Raw genomic sequence first — 18,179 nt, forward strand, 5'->3', positions numbered from 1 at the left:
TAGAAGAGAGGCTGCCCCGTCTGGCAATGTAACTGAACAGAATATGGAGAATATTGTTCCTCAGCGCCTCCATAGCATATCTTATGGTCTACCCTGGCTGGAAAGATGCATGCTATTAGAGTAACGAGACACAGCCTCTCTTTGTCCACTTTCTAACCCAAAAATAAGCCCAAAAAGAGTCTTCACAGAGCAGACAATAAATTACCAGAGAACAGATCAAACAGTCGGATCTACTTGGGCTGCTTTCAGGCTATGGCTAAGCCTCATCTTCAGACCATATACACAGCAGTACTAATTGATCACTTCTGTCACTCATCAGTTGTGTTATACTGCAGATTATTATCTCCAAGGCTCTGCCAGCAGCTTTTTCTATCACAGAGCTCTGGTCAGGAGCATCCTCAGCGCACACAGTGAGAGAAAAGTCCACCTGAAGCTTTCCAAAGCCAGCACTTGGGCACAGGAGCTACTTCTAGTTGTTTTTATATTCTTAAGCATTTAACTCCACAAGAAAGAGCACAGCCAAGTGACACCAGGAATGAATTTCTATTTTCGACTTGAGAAAAGCAATGATCTGCTTCCCAAAAGCACAGCAGCCTGCGAGAGCAGCCACCCACACAGGTGAACTTGCTCAACAGCCCTGAAGAGCACTGAGAGAGAAGTGAGGGCTACACAGTTTCTAGCCTACAGAAAAGGCAACACTTACGCAGAGACGATTTCCTCCCCGCTGACGAATTTTGCATAGGAGACTGCCTTGCGGTGCCCTTTGAACACCATGATGGGCTGCTTAGTGTTGCGAAGGTCGTAGTAGTGAACACAGTGATCTGGAGACAAAGGAAGAAAAGGGGCAAGAAATTTCATCACTTGGGAAGGATGCACAGGACCTGTAATAATCGCAACAAAAATCCTGCCTCAGCTTCCACATCTCACTTCGAGCCCCACCTAGGATAAGCAGTTTGTACTACAGCAAAAGAGTGCTTAAACAGGCTTCCTAAAACAGCCCCAAAATTCATTCTGCAAGGGACCATGCTCCCTTTCAAAGGCTCAGGAAAAAGGTGCATTCACATTTGTGTGCCTGTACACGTGTCCTCCTGCAAACCCCATGTATTTGTAAACCCCACAACCCTGTTCAAGGCAGCAGATAAAATGACTCACCTCTCTGCTTGCCTTTTCTCAGCTCCCTGCCCAGGGACCCCAATTGCCATTTCTAATTCTCAGCCTTCTTCTTTTCCTTCCTCAACCTGTCCCCTTTTGGAAAACTGTTGAAGAACTCAAGGGTAAAATCTCAGTCTGCTACTTAAACTGGAGTGCGGAAAAGGAGGATTAAATTTGTCATGCTCGCTTCTGGATAGATAAGCTTCCTACCTTTGTTTTTTGCTTCTCTCCTTTGACTTTATTACCAATCAAGAAAGAATTAGCATTTTTGCTAATGAGGGCACAGACTAAATTCCAATTCATTTTAATATTTAATTCACAGATGTGCCCCAGTACCACAGCCATATAAAAGGAATCACAGCAGAATTAGTGATATGTTTGCTTTTCTCCACAACTAAATGTCAATTCCCAAGAAACCAGAAAAACGAGAAGACAAGACCTCATGAGACCCAAGACCCAAACAACCTCCCAGCATTCTTTCCAGCTCAACAAGGTTAATAAGCTTCTTCCTTCCCAACTTTCAGCCTTTAATGTTGAATTTCACTTAATTACCCCTTGCTATTCTGGAAGCACAGGGAGGGAAGGCCACACATATGGATACCACGTTGGACATGTCTCTCACTGAGCAACCTGTGATACCCAGACATCAGCTGAAATCTGCTCTGATTCTACTCCCACTGAAGTAACGTCCAACTGGTAAAAGCTTATCACAAAGATTACACAGAGATGAATTTAAATGCCAATAGCTACAGCTATTCTTGTATTTGCACAGCATTTCAAAGCTGGATGTTGTCTTCTGCACAGCTGAGAGACACATGGTCTCAAAATCCCATGTGGTTTGGGAGATAACCAGGTTTATATCAATCAAGCTACTGCAACCACCATCAGATCATCAAGGGGAGCTCCTCCCTGTGATTAAGGAGGTAATTAGTGGCCACGGCAGGACGGGGTGGAGACTCTGTCAAAAACACCCCCAATAAAGCGAGGTGGGCAGGTAAGTCAGCTTCCCCTCTCACTCCTTCCAGCACTTTTCTCTCTGCAGATGACCAGGTCAGGGGTCTCTCTGGGTAAGGATTTCTAGCTCTCTTCCTCCTCAAGGTGTAAAAGCAGATGCTCCAACAAGCCACATCAAGTCTTCTCCACCACTTACACCACAAAATTACTCTTACGCTGAAAACCAGCAGCTATTGCACCCCTTACCATCAGCACTGACGCTGCTGTGCCCCAAGCACTCTTTCAAACAGTTCCTGTGTCTTTCACCTGTGCTACCCACCATCTGGGCATTTTAGTTAGCTGTAGAGCAACATGATGTTGCAATAGGCTTATTGCATAATACGTTAATTTTCTAAAGGACTTTGAATTAAGCATTAACACTCTAACAAGATTTGGGCACCTTGGCCTCTCCTACTTCTCTGAAAGCTGGAGTCAAGATAGTTTTTCATCTATCCAGAAGACCTGTGGGAGCTATGAAACAGTTAACTGGCAACTCTTATTTTAATGAGCAGAATGATTCTAGCAGTGATTTTTATTAGGAATCAGTTAGTGGATAATCCTTTCAAATCTATTTTTGCTTACAGTTTCAACACTGGCCCATCATTAGGGCACCTTTTTGAGCACCAGATTTTATCCTTCAAGAGAGTGGCAGGAAAGGGATACCTGCAGATGGCTGCATGTGAGCAGCTGGAGCAATGCAGGGAGGAGAGAGCCATAGCAGGGCAGACAAGTCTATTTGCAGAGCGGAGGCACGAAGTTGCATTCACCTTGCAAATATCCCAGTAAACAGCTCAAAGGCTGGCAGCATCTGGCCCCAGCACGGCTGTGCCTCTAGGCATTGGTAGGGCAATCAATCACTGTCTGCTCTCATCACAACGGGGCTGAGGGAAGCAGGAAGGCCAGTGGGTTCTAAAATTAGCCACTTAATTACTAATTGATTATTTCAGCATACAAAGTGTTGGTGCCCAACTGAGTTTTAGGTTTTTGTTTGCCTTTTTTTTTTTAATTCAATTGAAGCAGCTATTCTAAAGTAGATGCATGAAGACGAATGCTCACTGCGCTCGTTAAAATCTGGACAGGTGGTCATGTTTTACAATTAAAAAGATACTTTCTCTTGTAGGCCATATGGACTTTGGAAAAAGCATGATAAAAATGCCATCTGCTGAGGAAGCAGAGAGCCCCAAAGTGAAGCTAAATGAGAAAAATACAACTCCCTGGTACCCCGACAGAAGCCTTGCCTGCTGGACTTTGATGAGCTGAAATTGTCTGGGATGGGCAGCAGCTCTGGCACAGCAGTAGGTCTGAGGTGAGGTGGCAGGGTGCTCTGGGAGGCTCAGAAAATGCGTTTTTCCCAAGAGGCAGCTGAAGGTGAGGGAAATGGAGTGGGCAATGAGGGGAATAAAACATTTCCTGAACTCCACAAGAATGTATCAGCTCATCCCAGCACTGGCTCCTGCCCTTGGCATCCCTGGAAGACCATGGAGCATGCTTCACTGCTAACCAGCAACACGAGGGGTATCTGCTTCTTGTTTGCTCCACAAAATGAACAGTAATATCACAATTCAGCTCGTTTCCACCCCAACCAGAAAACTCACTTGGAACAACTTCATCTTAGAATTCACATTTATAGAGTTGAAGCCTCCTGCCTGCCCAACCCTTGGGCAGCAACAGCTCCCTGCTTCACCTTTTCTTCTGCATTCAGGCTTCATTTAAATATTTATGAAATAATGGGAAAGAACATGTATATATTTCATAACAAATTAAACACTCCAGAATGATTCCCATCTAGTTCAATGTCACTGCAGAAACTGAGCATGACAGAAATCTGCTGCTACACCTCCTGAATTCAAATGTTTGCTGGCAAGTCATTTTATTTTTTATACATATATTTTTCAGCGATCTCAGAAGGCAAAAAGGGCAGCTAAGCTCTGTCATTGCTGCTGAAAGGTCTGTGACCACAAGCCTGAGTTTTTAAAAAGTGCTTTTCCATTAGGCTCAGCTTACTTCCCTTAAGATGCTGCTGCTTTCACCTTTGAGCCATCTAGTGACAACTAATCAAGGATTCAGACTTCTCCAAACTTCTGAGATCTTGCCACCTCTTCAGTAAATACAACCCGTGTCAGCAAAGGATGGCATCCCTCTCTGCTCAGCTGCTCATAAATTCACAGGACTCCAGCTGGCAGGAAAAGGGCAAAAGAGAAGGATGGGTTTGTGCTGAACAAGGTGAAGGGATCAGCACCTCCGGAATCTCAATTCACAGATTCAGCTTGGTTGCAGGGGCGGGGATGCAGTCAATGAGCTGGTGATGTGGTTACATCACCACAGTCATAGAAAATCAGGTTTAGGAACTTCTAAAATAAGAGAATTGGGAATTGTTAATGGAGCCAGCAGCAGCAGCATAGGTAATCTCTGAAATGTTTAGAAAAACGGACTTGATCTTGGATTTTTAGTTGTTTAAACAAAAGAAAGAAAAGGACAAAGTCTGTTTTTTGCCAAAAGTGATTTTCTTTACATTTAGACTTGTTAATAAAATTTACAAAACTGCTGTTACCAGGCTTTAGGTTCAACAGCACCTACTGCAAAGCTCTTACTGTGTACTGATGAGCAGCAGCTCCACAAAGAGCAGCAAGGGTTATGACAGGGTGTCACATAGCAGCAATTTTATCTTTCATTGAGTACCAGCACACACAAGACAGCCACACACGAAAACCATAGAGCAGAGCAATCTCACTCTTCAGGTAACATTCATCTTCTAGGTCATGTGTTTCACCCACCTTCAACATGAACATTAATCAGCATCAACTAATTCACAAGACCCCCCAGGCTTTTTTCAACCCAGAACCACCTACTTGAAGGAATATCAAGCCAAGGATAGCAAAACAAAAATTCACCTGCAATGCTACAGTTTTATATTCAACGGATGTAACCACTAGAAAGCCCCAAGAGCTGCATACAAAGGCTGTGCCTCTCCTCTGGAAAACTAAATTGCTGGAGAATCAATGCCCATTTTTCTTATTTCAATCATTTAAAAATGCACATTTCTCAACTGTTCAATATTTAGATTATTGATCCATTAAAAAGTAAGTCCTTTACATTACTTGGATTTCTCAGTGCTCACAGACTTGAGAACATAAGTGGTGCTCCTTGTTCCACAGCAGACAAGTATCACAGACAAGAAGATGCTCATATTCAAAAGCAGAGCTGTCAGGTAGGCAGCCAGATGTTAATTAAGTGGTCTGGTAAAAGCAGTCTGTGATCAAGGCACATTTTGGACTTTTTTTTTCCCTATCTTCAATAGCAAACTTAAAGGTCAAAATAATTTCATACATTAATGCTCTGGCTACAGCCTGCAGTCCTGCACACCTTGTGCTACAGATCTTTTACTGAAGCAGAAGCTCAGGCTGGAGTGCAATCTTTAATGTGCTCTTGTGCTTCTCTGACCATGATGGTCTGATCTGTTACATCTAGTAACTCATGTCCTCAGGTCATGGTTGCCCCATCTTCCTCATTTGTCTGTTTTCCTCCATATGAACTTCAAGCTTAGATCAAGGCTGGCTTGTTTTAACCAGTGAAACTCTGTACATCAGCAGTAACAATAAGAGATGTTTATAGCCTGAGGGGGTGTATTTAAATGACTTGTTTAACAAGACAAACTGAGTCAGAGCAAATTTGGTGCTAGAAAACTTTGCTTGCCATCAATTAGATTATCCTGGGGAAATCAAAACAACAGCAAAATATGAATGGATATAAAACAAGCCCACAAAATGTTTTTCATCAGAATGGAAGACGAGAGACATGACTTTGTAACCTTTCGTTTCAGTTTTATTTCCACTGGCTAAAAAAAAAAAATATTTTAGAGATCCTGGAGGGAGCCTCTGTCACTCAAACATTGAAGGGTTAGCTGAAATCCAATTATATATATTTAAAAATCTACCTACACAAATTGATCTTTCCTTTCACTCATTTCTCCTCTGTATACCAAGTGTAAGCAAGATCACTCAGGGCTTTGAGAATTGTATCTAGGCAACTTGTTTAGCAGGAAAATATAACTGCATCCTTATGCCTTCAAGTGGCCAGAGTACAGTGGTTCAAATCAAAGCCTGCTTTGAGTGTCTCTGGGTCAAAAGGAAAGAGTACCTGCTGTTATTTCCCTATGTGGTATGTCATGAAAGAGGGAACATGCCATCTTGATGAATATTTGCTGAACGTAGATAAACAAGAGGTAGAACAACAGAACTTGAGATGGGTTAAACAAAAGTCTCTTTTTCAGCCAAGCTCAGTGTGATTTCTTGCTATAAAAAAGGAAGCTTGCATCCACAAAGGTAAAGTCTTTGGCTGGACTAAAAATGGAAACAGGATCAGGAGACTCACATGAAACCTCAGTTTTCACTAGAAAAGACTTTTCTTCTGTTAGGGAGGAGAAATAGGAAGGAGATAAAAAGGAAAAACATCTGGATTTAAAAATAAATCACTGTACTTCCATACAGTACACTGAAGATGACATGGTACATTAGGGTACCTTGGTCCTTAGAGAAACCTGAACAAGGGCCAGATAAACAACCTGAGGAAAAGCAGGCAACAGCCATCGGAACCCAAACATTCAAAATTAAATGCTTGAAAACCCATTTCCTTAAATTCTACAGGGAATCTACAAAAGCCATATACCTAGCTCCAGAATTACTTACAGACTAACTCAAAAACCATTAATAAAAAAAGCAGAACCTCTCCAGTGGATCTTCAACATACCTGTACACCAGGAAATGGAACCTCCCTGCCAAGGCTATAATATCAAAGGTTGGTTGAAAGACAACTTAGAATTTCACTATGAGGAAGCTTAATTGAAACTTAATCCTATGTAGAATGCAGTATCTGTTAGAAATCCACTTTTGCTCAAAGGGCCCTGAAAGTCATGAAATACAATAGGCTGGAAGAGACCTCTGAAATCCAGCCAGTCCAACTGCCCAGACAAGAATGGGACAGCTGCAAAAATGGATTCAATTTCCAAGTTAAATAATTGTGTTCAAGAGTCCTACTCAGTCATGCCCCAAGCATTTCCAAAGACAACTCCATAAAAGCTTCCCTCAGCTGCCTTAAAAGTGATCTTATGTCAAAGGATTAGCGAGAATTTTTTTTTTATACAAACGTGCTTAAGCTATTTGCTATTGACATAAGAAAGGCAAGGCATTAGCCCACCTCTCAGCATTCCAGCAATAACATTTAGGCTGTATTTTGCTGCACAGGTTTCTGGCTTCTCAGATCTTTCAGGTTTTGTCTATCTACGCCCACATGGTGGGGGTGGCATAAAGCACTGTCATACAACCTTAGCTCTCCTTTAATTCACTTTTTTCTTACTAGTGAAAAAGAAAATAAACAGCTCAATTTTAACTGCTGCCAAGCCTGCAATACCAAGCAACAATACTTGCAGATACTCATGTGACTGAGGTGGCTTTGTTCAGAAAGTTTAGGGTGGAGATTTAATCTTCTCTACAGCAGAAAGGCAGGCTGGAGTTTGAACATCTGTGGGTCTCGCTCTGAAGAGAAGACTGCAGGCACAGGACAACTGAACATTCCATCTGTAGGAATAATTCAACTCAACAAGAAAAGTGAAACTTCATGGAGTGACCCCCACCCAAAAAAAAAATCTCTTCCAGGGCAGAAGAGACAGCAGGGAGGAAAAAAAAGGGATCTTTATTTCAGCAACAGAAATGCAGGGTGGCATTTGAAAAGGAATGGTGAAAAAGCCTTCCAGCCAACAAAACACTATAAAGAGATTTATCTCACTTGAAAGAGTAATACTGGAATGGGATATGATCACTGCCGGGTTTGGCCAATCACAAACCACTTCTGGGAGAGAAGACACTGTGATAGTTTCCACTACATAAAAGAAATAGATGCTATAGGAAAAGAAAAGAATGACAATGCATTAGGGACAGGAAAGAGTGGATTTGAATCCACAGGAACAAAGCCCTGTACTAAAAATTAGCACAAGAATTTTCTGAAGAAGGAATTAGATGATATCAACAACGGGAAGTTGACATCAGTGCCCTTTGTACAAACCATTTCCCTTACTGTAAAGGCAAGAGATTAAAAATGGTTTGATACAGCCTGAAGCAAAGAACCTTTTTAGACTAAACTGTCCAGATCATCTTGCTGAAGAATGCAGTGTGGTGTTTCTCTCTTGCAGCATGACAAATCACATGAGGAGCAGACAGCAGAAATCAACCCATGTCACCCCAACACCTCCCCACAGAACACTGCAGCATAGCTAAAGATAACTGGGATTCTTTATTTTTCCTGTCTGTACCTTCCCTTCCAAAAAAGGCCCAATAAAGGAAGAAAAATGTATCTCAACAACCATTATCACAGGCACATTAAAATGTTTGCTGGATATGGCTTTGTATGCACAGTTTTTTTTCTTCCAGCAAAAACTGCAAGCGTTTTGTTTCTATAACTAAGACAAAATTATTCATTTGACGCATTTGCTTTTTTCTCTTCTTTTTACCTGAAGTTTTTTCTTTTTTTTTTTTTTTTTTTTTTTTTTTGCAGTGAGAGAACAGTTTTTCTCTGAATAACCATTTTCTGCAGCCCTGGGGAAATCTCAGCAATCTCATCTAGAAGCAACGCTCTAGTCCACAGCAGCAAACTGTAACAATGTCCTTATTTTGTATTTCATGTGTGTGTCCGAGACGATTTGGGATGCGGCACTTCACTTACATTTGCTCTCAGAGTTCTGTCTAGACAAGTGGTACCAGACTCCTGGGGAGGTCCTGCACAGCCCATCTTCAGAGGTGTCAAACATTCAATGGCCACCCAAAAAGGGACTGAAGTGAGGAAAAGCATCCAATACATATTTTTCCCTGCAGGTGAAAGCCTCCCCCGTGTAGTCTAAAGACTATACAAGATTAAGCAAGGCTGTATGATTCATTTTGCTGGTGGCAAAATCTTTAAAAAAACCCCAAACAACTAAACCCTTTAAAGTGAAGAAGCCACAGAGCCCGTGATGTTAGTGAGGAGATGAAAGGAAGTTTCTGAAGCAGAGGAAGGCGCATGGGTATTTGGAGATGACAACTTAATCTCATTTTCCTACACTGCAATACAGATGACGGGCAACAGCCTCCAAAAATTAGATTTAAAGAATCCAATGGAAATCCACCCTCAGAAAAATCATATTTAGGGAATTCAACACAAATCCAGCCCAGGTTTTCATTTAAACAAACAAAGAACATTGCTTTGAAAAGAAGGAAAATGACCAACAGTGTTCTGTTTAGCAAACTGGATGATAAAAGGAGCACCACGAGAAAGATCCGCTCCAGGAACACTGAAATGAAGAGCTGAAATAAAGTAGCCTCCGTTTAATCTCTGGCAAAACCAACAGCTCAATAAAACCCTTTTACTTTTCCTTCTACAAAAGAAAGGCTCAGGGATATGCCAGCACAGGGTTTCAGGTCAGCACTTGAACTATTTTGACAGAGCCCTGCAAGGAAGCACTATACCCTGCTTCAGCCAGTGATTTGCATCTCTTACTCACACCAACTGTACTATTTTTTTAGAATATATACCAACACTAACATTCCTCTAAAGATCTATATCTCCCTCTGCTGAACAGATAAAGAGAACAGCAGCCTTGATGGGAACTGCCAACTGGGTATTTCACCTTTGTATTCCACGGATTCTCTATAGCTCAAAGTTACAGATGACATTTGCCAGGTTATGGATAATGGTCTTTACACACTGGGGACATTTTGTTACTGACTTGTCTAAAGCTTTTGATACAGCAGCCCATAAAGCCTTCACCCTAAAAAACTTATCTTGCATTAAGGAGAGAAGGAGAAGACATAAAACATTAGATATTAATCAGCTGAGAAAAGGGCTCTGATGGGAGAGGGAAGCAAACCAGATTTCTCTAGAATTCTTCTGAAACTTTGACCTTTATGGTTTTCAAGAGCTATAGCAATATCTCACAGGAGTAAGGGATAGATGGTTTTTGTGCAATTCAAGGATTGCTGTCTAGCAGACTGCTGGAGAAATGCAATATTCAGTACACACAAGCAAGATTTACTAATGCTAAAAAACTAATGAAGAGAACAGCAATAATACCTGCAACTTTGGAAAGAATTGACTATGCACTGTTCAGATGCAACATTCAATTATGCTCCTAACCCAGCTTTTCTTATTGACTATGCAACATTCACAACTCCACATGCACTAATGCCTGTAAGCCAAGTCCAAAATAAATTTTATAACACCTAGAACATGTGAAGAACAGTCATTTTATGGTAAAAGGTGCTTCAATCCATGCTGTTTAAATGGACTAGACCTTGGAAGAGATGAAACTTCTTACATAAGCGACAGGAGCTTTATTTGTACAAGGAGTGCTGAGTACATCAATCAAAGCCAAAACCACTGTCATTTGCTAAACTGGTCTCTCTCAATTCAAGATACATACTGCACACAACAAACATTCTTCTACAATGCTAAAGCCATGGCAGCTCAGTCAGACTCCCTGGAACCACTCACTACAAGAGGTCAAGATCATGTAGACAAGGGCTTGAGGCATTACAAAAGATGGATGTAAATAGGAACATCCTCCCTAAGATTTTAAGAGTGCATTTATGAAGGAACAGCTTTCAGATTTTTGTTGTATTAGCAGACACCCTACAAAGAGAACCAGGCAAGATTCGGAGCAGTCAAAGTGGCTCTAAGGACAGCAAAGTACAGGCTCCTGAGAACCTGAGTTTGCCAAATTATCAGCCAAACCTGATTTTAGTCCAGAACTACATTTTGCTTCACTACTAGCCTGAGGAGATATTAGTCTTCTTAACTAGGTTCTGGAGATGATGATCTGATTCATTACCTAAACTGACCTCACAGCAGACTCCACTGGAAGAGAGGGGGGATATTAAATACAGTGTCACAATTGCTAAAATCCAAGCCTCAGATAAGAAGGCCTAAACCAAAGGTAGGGTGGATTATGTACACAGGGAAACAAGCACAGGAAAGCATGTGATGATACACAGGGATCCAAGGTGGAAAAGAAGCAATATATCCTAACTAGGCAATGAAATCAGACAGAAGAAGATCAAATAGATTTGCACATGCATCTGAAGTCTCACTTTTTGTCATCTTCTTGAGATTTAAATGGCTAATGTCCAAACATTCAGAATTCTACTCTTAAAAACTCATGCAATGCTTAGATGCTCAGAGACTATGAAAAGATGCCTTTGAGATGAGAGCCCACACTGCACTCACTGGTTACAGATTTTTCTGCACAATGTGACAATCTTCACCAGTTAGTATGGAAGCACAATGCCCAAATAAAAGGTTGGAATCTATGCACGAGTCTGAACAGGAAGCAATTACAGAGGATGTCATTCCAAAGAACAATTCCTTTGAGCTACCAGAAAAAAAATGCAGCTTTGGAAACTGCTGAGGTCAGAAAGCACTAAACTCTTAAGGGATACAGCAACAGATAGCAGCAAGAGCAATTTGGCATTCTGAGAAAAAGATGAATGTCAGAGTTGCCTGTCTATTCCTGAATTTCAAGGCTCATTTCAATTTAAATTTGAATTTTGTCACATTGACTAAATGACTTCTATACCAGTTGTAAGACAAAATGTTCAGGAAAAGAATATTTAAGCAAACAATTAGCACACTCATTTCTGCTAATGACAGATTTATCCTTTTCTCTAGAGAATCAAATGGAGCTTTTCAAGTTCATTTTATTCATTCACTTGTTACTGAAGTGTGATGACCTCTGGGATAAAGGTAGGAAACTCCCAGTAGGTCTCTATATTGTTACTCAGTATTCATTGCAAATGCCTTATCCAAGACAAGTCAGATACTGCTTTTTCTGTGCAAGTAAAAAAGTTCTATAAGCTTTTAAGCTCTCAAGGCTTATGTGAAAATCACACATGCAACACATCCTGCACCCTGATGAGAGGTTTCATGTCCCTTTCCAATTTCCTAGGAAGCAGTGGCAGCAAGGCAGGAAGACACTGCCTGGCAGATCTGGCAGCATCTCTGATGTGCAGGAACACAAAAATCAGCTCAAGTACAAAGTTTAAATAACATGGTATAGCTGCAGTTCTTCTCACTATCAGTCCTGAGCAAAACTACAATGTGATCTACCTACCAGAGCCAGAAAGATTGTCTTCACCAGGACAGCAGAAGGCTTGGCTTGATAGCTCACCTTCACTTACATCCCAGGGTCCATGAAGAGGGATAACACCTAAGTCAAACCTTCAAAGACATGTCCTCAGCTAAAGAATCCCACTAATCTCAGTGCTTCCACTACAATAGGTATCGTTGGACAGAATTATGATCACAGACATACTAACTAAAAATACAGATTCCCTTAAACAACCCATAACTGATTGAAGTGCTGTAAATACTTTCCAATGCAAAACAAACAAAGCCTTTGCAGTGAATTCTGGAATGAGTTTGAATTAAAGTTGACAAATGTGCACTTGCAAGATGCAGACTCTGTCCCCTAATTCCCCTGCCAACAGCCTTAGAGATCATGGATTAAAGGAAGGTTATTAATTATCCACAAAATTAAAAGAAACGTTGCAGGTAAAGTCCTATCCAAGTAATGGGGAAGTCCTGAACTGCTGCATGCCACTTTGCTTTCATCAAGATTGAATTCTTCACTGCTGTGAAGTTTTTCCACAGGTTTGAAAGAAATGCCTAACCTTTGTCTGTGCCTTTAAACACTGAGCTCAATTCATATGCTGAAGATAATCTTGTAGCTCAAGCCCAAGGAAACTGCCTAACTCCACCCAAAACATGTCATATATTCACACAAATAGATCCTTTCTGAGTCACTGCAGGCTTTCAATAGAACACACTACTCACCCATGAGAATCTATTAAGGTAAGACCTTGCTCTCAGCTGGAAAACATTAATTCTCTTCCAAAGAGGCACACTACCTTCTCGGTCATTAATATCCCATCATCCTGAGCTGAGTGACAAGCCGGGTAAGTCACCCAGATATGAGACAGTGTGCAAGGCTAAGTCTACAGGGAGATGTTTGGAAAAGAGAAATCACTGCTCCAGTTACTGCAGCAGAAAAAAAAATCAGTATTTCACCGGCAAGGATAGACTCCAAAGTGGCCCCACTTGGACACCAGGTGTGTCAGAAAAATGGAATGATGATAAAAAAAGCCATTTTTGACCCTGAACTGTAAGCGCATCAGGGTGATGCAGAGACCTTAAGGGGTGGGTAAATAGCTGCAAATGAAAATAAAGCTGTTGACACAACAACAGGAGCCCTTCATAATGCTGATACTGACCTGCAGTATCAAATTAGTTTTGTGACCATTTAATGAGGAAAGAAAGGTAGCACCTTTCAAAACCAGAATACACCATCACCGTGTAATGCTAAAGACGGTGCAAAGGAAACATCTTTAAACAGCCTGGAAAACATGGTGGGGAAAAGCAAAATCACCTTTGAAGGAAATGCAAAAAGTGGGGAAGGGAATAAGGAAGAGAGAAAACTGGTAAGAGAGGAGAACCTCAGTATTAAGTGCAGACCTCATGTTCACTGAGGGTTTGCCTCTTGTTAGTAAATACTGGCATAGATACAGGTTGCTAAAAGCCTGTCTGGGGCTGGCACTGGTGCTCAACAGATCACAGACGAACCTGGTCCAGATAAAAGGCAATTCAGTCTTGGCCATGCAAACAGTAGTGTGAAGTAAGAGATGGAAAAGCAAAATCTGGCATGTTTAGGAAGGAGTATGGCATCTCCAATGCACAGAGTCTTAAACTCTGTTGCTCTAATTAGTAAGATCAGCATCAACCAGCATCACCCCACTTTTTGCAGTGGTCACTTCATCCGAATGCACACTATCAAGAGTTTGTGACAACATAGCAAAGCTGTTTTAGAGACCAATCAAAGTTAAAATTAATGCAGCAAAACCTTAAGCTCTGACCATGTTGCAGTTGTTCTGTTGCCATCCTATCCCCTCTCCATATGTATTTCTCTGCTGCTTGTGCTTATTTTGTGAAGCTCCTGGAGAGGAGACAGTCTCTGCATCTCTGCAGCCCTGAGAAACCTCCCTCAGTCCTCAATCCAACCTGCTAAATATGTGGAAAAAATATAGGGAAAAAATACAATGTTAGAGGAGACGATTTATCTAATGTCACAGAAACTTCGTATTTCTGAATTCTCACAAAATCTCTGCATAATATATGGGAAATAAAGTGGTAACTGCTGACACTATTACAGCATGCTGGGAATAAAACATTCTTACTATCAATAGCTACACTGAGCTCACTGGAGTTAGCAGACAGTCTGATCTCACCCAGACTGCACGACTTGGACATTCCTGCTGCAAAGTGCATGATGCATTTCCAGCCTTTAGTTTTCTTCTTAAAGTAGGGAAACAGCACTTCTAGAAAATATATGGTTAAGGACATCATTGCTATTGCTGAGGCAGAACAATAATAACTTCAGCCATGATTTATATAGCTAATTTCAGGATAAAACCCTATCTGTTTTTAAAAAGAGGAAAAGACCACAGAATGACCTGATTTTGTATTTGGCAGTAATTACAGTTTATACTGGACAATGTTTCAACTCAGTAAGCATGCAAATAGAATATTTTATTAAAGTAACAGACAAAAGGGGTGTTTTCTTCTTTATGTGCCCTCTCCACTGCAACTGATTTTATCAGGCTGCAGCCAGACACATGAGCTTTCCTCTCACCTGAAGTGCATGATTTTAAGTGAATTGCTTCTCAAACCAATATCCATTTCTCTCTTCTATAGGCTCTGTTTCTAGTTTATTGCTCATCTGTTCTGTTTTAAGCTACCCAAAATAATTTTTTGGTCATCTAAAAGCTTCAGAGTGAAGAGTCCAGAAAAGAAACATATATATCATCCATATTAGATGCAAATCCTGGGAATTGTTTTTATAGTGGCATCAAAAGCTTGGTTTCCTACAGCATCTGAAGCCAACTTGGTGCTCGAAAGAGTGTTCCTCATGGTGATATACAGTCTAACAAAACTTGAAATTTTTTTAAGGCTAGGCTTAAATCAAAATATCACTGATACAGTTTAACACCTGGCCAGAGTGTTACCAGTCTGGTGTAATTGTATCAGTTTTTGAGGGTATCTTGCAACTTCTTAAAGTGGCTTAATAATAGCGAGACAACTCCTCTGGTCGTGCTTTGTAAAATAAAAGGTTTTAATAATGATAAAAATAAATAATGTTACAGAACAAAAGAAAATGCAAGTCAAACACAGTGCAGAGAACACTTTTACACTGGCTAAGGCAGTCCAAAAAAGCACTTGAGCTCCTTTGTGCAGTCTTTTTAGTACTTGATGGTCTAGGTGGGCTATTTGGCACCATGTCAAATGAAATTTGCAACAGGCTTTGAGGTACATTTCTAAAGCTTAATCAGTGCTCCTGTGCTGGCACTGGGCTAATTACAATGAGAAAGCTATGGAAAATTCTAGTTTCATTTCCTTACTTGTTTAGAGGTGAACTTAAACTCTTTTCCTTATATAGAATCATTTACTTGGGTGTGGGAGTGCATTACTACACATCACAGCAAATCCTGGGACAAAATCCCCCCTTTTCACTCACTGTTCACTCACAGAGTTCACAGCCTGGTGACTTCAAAATCCATCCCTGCAGTCCCTCAGTTCCCTCCTTTTATTTGGCCATGCAGCATGTAAACTGGGTGCAGGTGGAAGTGTTTTTATTAAACCCAGGTCTCTGGTTAAAGATTCCCTACAGAGCCATGAAGCTTTTGATGAGAAGCAAAGTCAGGCTGTGAACCCTGTGCTGCCTCAGCTCACGTAATTCATGCGAAGTGTCGGTAGGTCTCTAAGGGACTTTGGAATCTTCCTTAAAATTCTTCTCTAAAAGGGAGTTTAAAAATTGGAGGAGGCAGAAAGATACCTGTGCACAAGGGAGCATCATGGGCTGTGCAGGCCAACAGCCAAAATATTACTAACAAGTGACAAGAAATGTGAGACGGGGACAGGGTGGAAAGGACCTTAAGATGATCATCCTGTTTCTGTGGTGAAGGCAAGGAAGGAACCAGCACAGAGATGCTGATCTAGCTGAAGCATTTCATTAGGAAAACCCACTTCAAGGAGGCATTCTGAACAGATGGATGCAAGTGGGCAAGATGCATGTGTCAAAGGCAGAGAGGAGCTTTCCTTAAGCAAGATGTGAAAGAATGTGACCTTATGAAAAGATGCTCCAGCTTCATGGATGGTTAAGAGAGAATCTTAAAAGAAAATAAAAATGTTAACCCTGAAAAAATTTAGACTTCCAGTCAAAACTACATTGCTTAAAGAAGTTATGCTGACTTTCAGCTAGTCTGCATACAGAAAAAGGGAGCTGAAATATGTGTGTAATTTATTAATAGTAAATCAATATCACCAATAGATATCTTTTATATCTCAAATATCAAGTACCAATACTTCCTCCCTACCATTTTATGAATTGCTTACTTCATCATGTCTTAAACTATAGATATATACACACAAAAATACACACACATATATAGCATTAAGCGCCATCAAATCAGCACATAAAATGAGAGCATATAAAGAAATGGCACTTCTGTTTAAATACAAGACAAGACTGTAGGGCATGAGACGCTCAGAAATCTTGGCTCTTCTATCCTTGAATAAATTACTGAATAAGTAATTGAAACAGTTTTCAAAATGTGAAAATCTTCTTAGTATGTGTGCAAGCCAAGGCAGGGCTAAGACAGCTCTTTAAAAGTGCCCACTACACTGGTCACTGAATTCGTGTTTAGCATTGTGGACTGCTCATTTTTATTCCTACTGGGGGCAAACTGGGAGTGGTCAAGTCAGTGTGCCCAGTTGCCTGCCTTTTTTTTTTTTACTACTACTTAAGGAAGTCAGCTTTTACTCTTAAATTTTACAGCCTATGTGACAACTCACACTATTCAGAAGTTATGCTCCTTTTTCCATAAACTAAATGAAATTATTAAGCAAGACTAGCTGAAGCTGATGGAGAATAAAAACCTTGGTCTCCATCATAACACATTAAACATGACTGTTTTATTATATGGAGTATGAAAGCAGACACTAACCCATTTCTTTGCTCTGATTATTTTTTAGGAGTCCAGAAATAATGTCTTCCAAGATTCCAGTATTTCTTTTAATATGCCATTTTTCCCACATGTGTTTATGACTGAAAGTTCAATTAAAATTCCACTGTGGGAAGTAATTTCCATTAGTTCAATTACCCTATGTAATTGTTTCAGCAATCATAATATCAATCAAATATCCATTTTAATTTTTATTTAGAAATTCAATTACCAAACATCAAGCACATGTAAACACTTCCAGTATAAATACCATTTTACCCCTCAGCGTCCTCTAAATCATAGAAACACACATATGGTCCTTTAAAACCTCCATGAAACTTTTAGGGCTTCCTGATGGTTTTTTCACAACACACTTGCTGAAGACAAACCAAATTTGTTGGACTTGGGTGTGAGGATAGAGACACTCCCACCTGCTCCTACCCCACATGCCCTCCAGCTCCAAAAGCCTTCCTGTGCCTTATCCCCCCCTCTGCCTTTCCTTGGTGGCAAGGATTCCCAGTTACCTATTTATCAAGAAGAATTCTGTTTCATGGTGCTTTTACAGGTATATTCTAACCAGTGGCTGATCCATTTGGAGCTTGTGCTCTCATCTTTCCCTAGAACCTTCCCCAGATAGTCCCCCTCATTCAAATGCTGCTAATAGGTATTGTCATTCAACTATTTTTACATGTACTTCATTAAACTTCAGAGATGCCTGTCAAGCAAGCCAGTATTTTACACTCCAGCTTGAACCCATTTTTGGATTCAAAATGCAAGTTTATTTTTTGCCTCCTAAAAGTTACAACTAAGTAGAACCAGCCTGGAAATGAGAACACCTGAATGAAATGGCAAGCCAGTGGTTGCCAGAACAATCAACACATCTTCTAGAGTCCAGAGAGAACAAATGTTGTCAGAACAACTAGTTACAAGTGCATTAAAACTCCCCAAGGAGAAAGAAAA

The 18,179-nt window shown here is 40.7% G+C and overlaps 1 protein-coding gene across 3 annotated transcripts in view; it reads right to left on the reverse strand.

Moving 5' to 3' along the window:
* The window catches only part of COP1 (COP1 E3 ubiquitin ligase), a 124,184-nt gene that overhangs the window by 36,164 nt on the left and 69,841 nt on the right, over positions 1-18,179 (reverse strand). For all 3 annotated transcript variants that reach the window (XM_066324710.1, XM_066324709.1, XM_066324711.1), the window contains exon 16: positions 704-821. In XM_066324710.1, coding sequence (XP_066180807.1) covers positions 704-821 — 118 coding nt within the window. The remainder of the gene's footprint in view (positions 1-703; positions 822-18,179) is intronic.

This window comes from Sylvia atricapilla, chromosome 9 (assembly GCF_009819655.1).
Source record: "Sylvia atricapilla isolate bSylAtr1 chromosome 9, bSylAtr1.pri, whole genome shotgun sequence".
Taxonomy (NCBI): Eukaryota; Metazoa; Chordata; class Aves; order Passeriformes; family Sylviidae; genus Sylvia; species Sylvia atricapilla.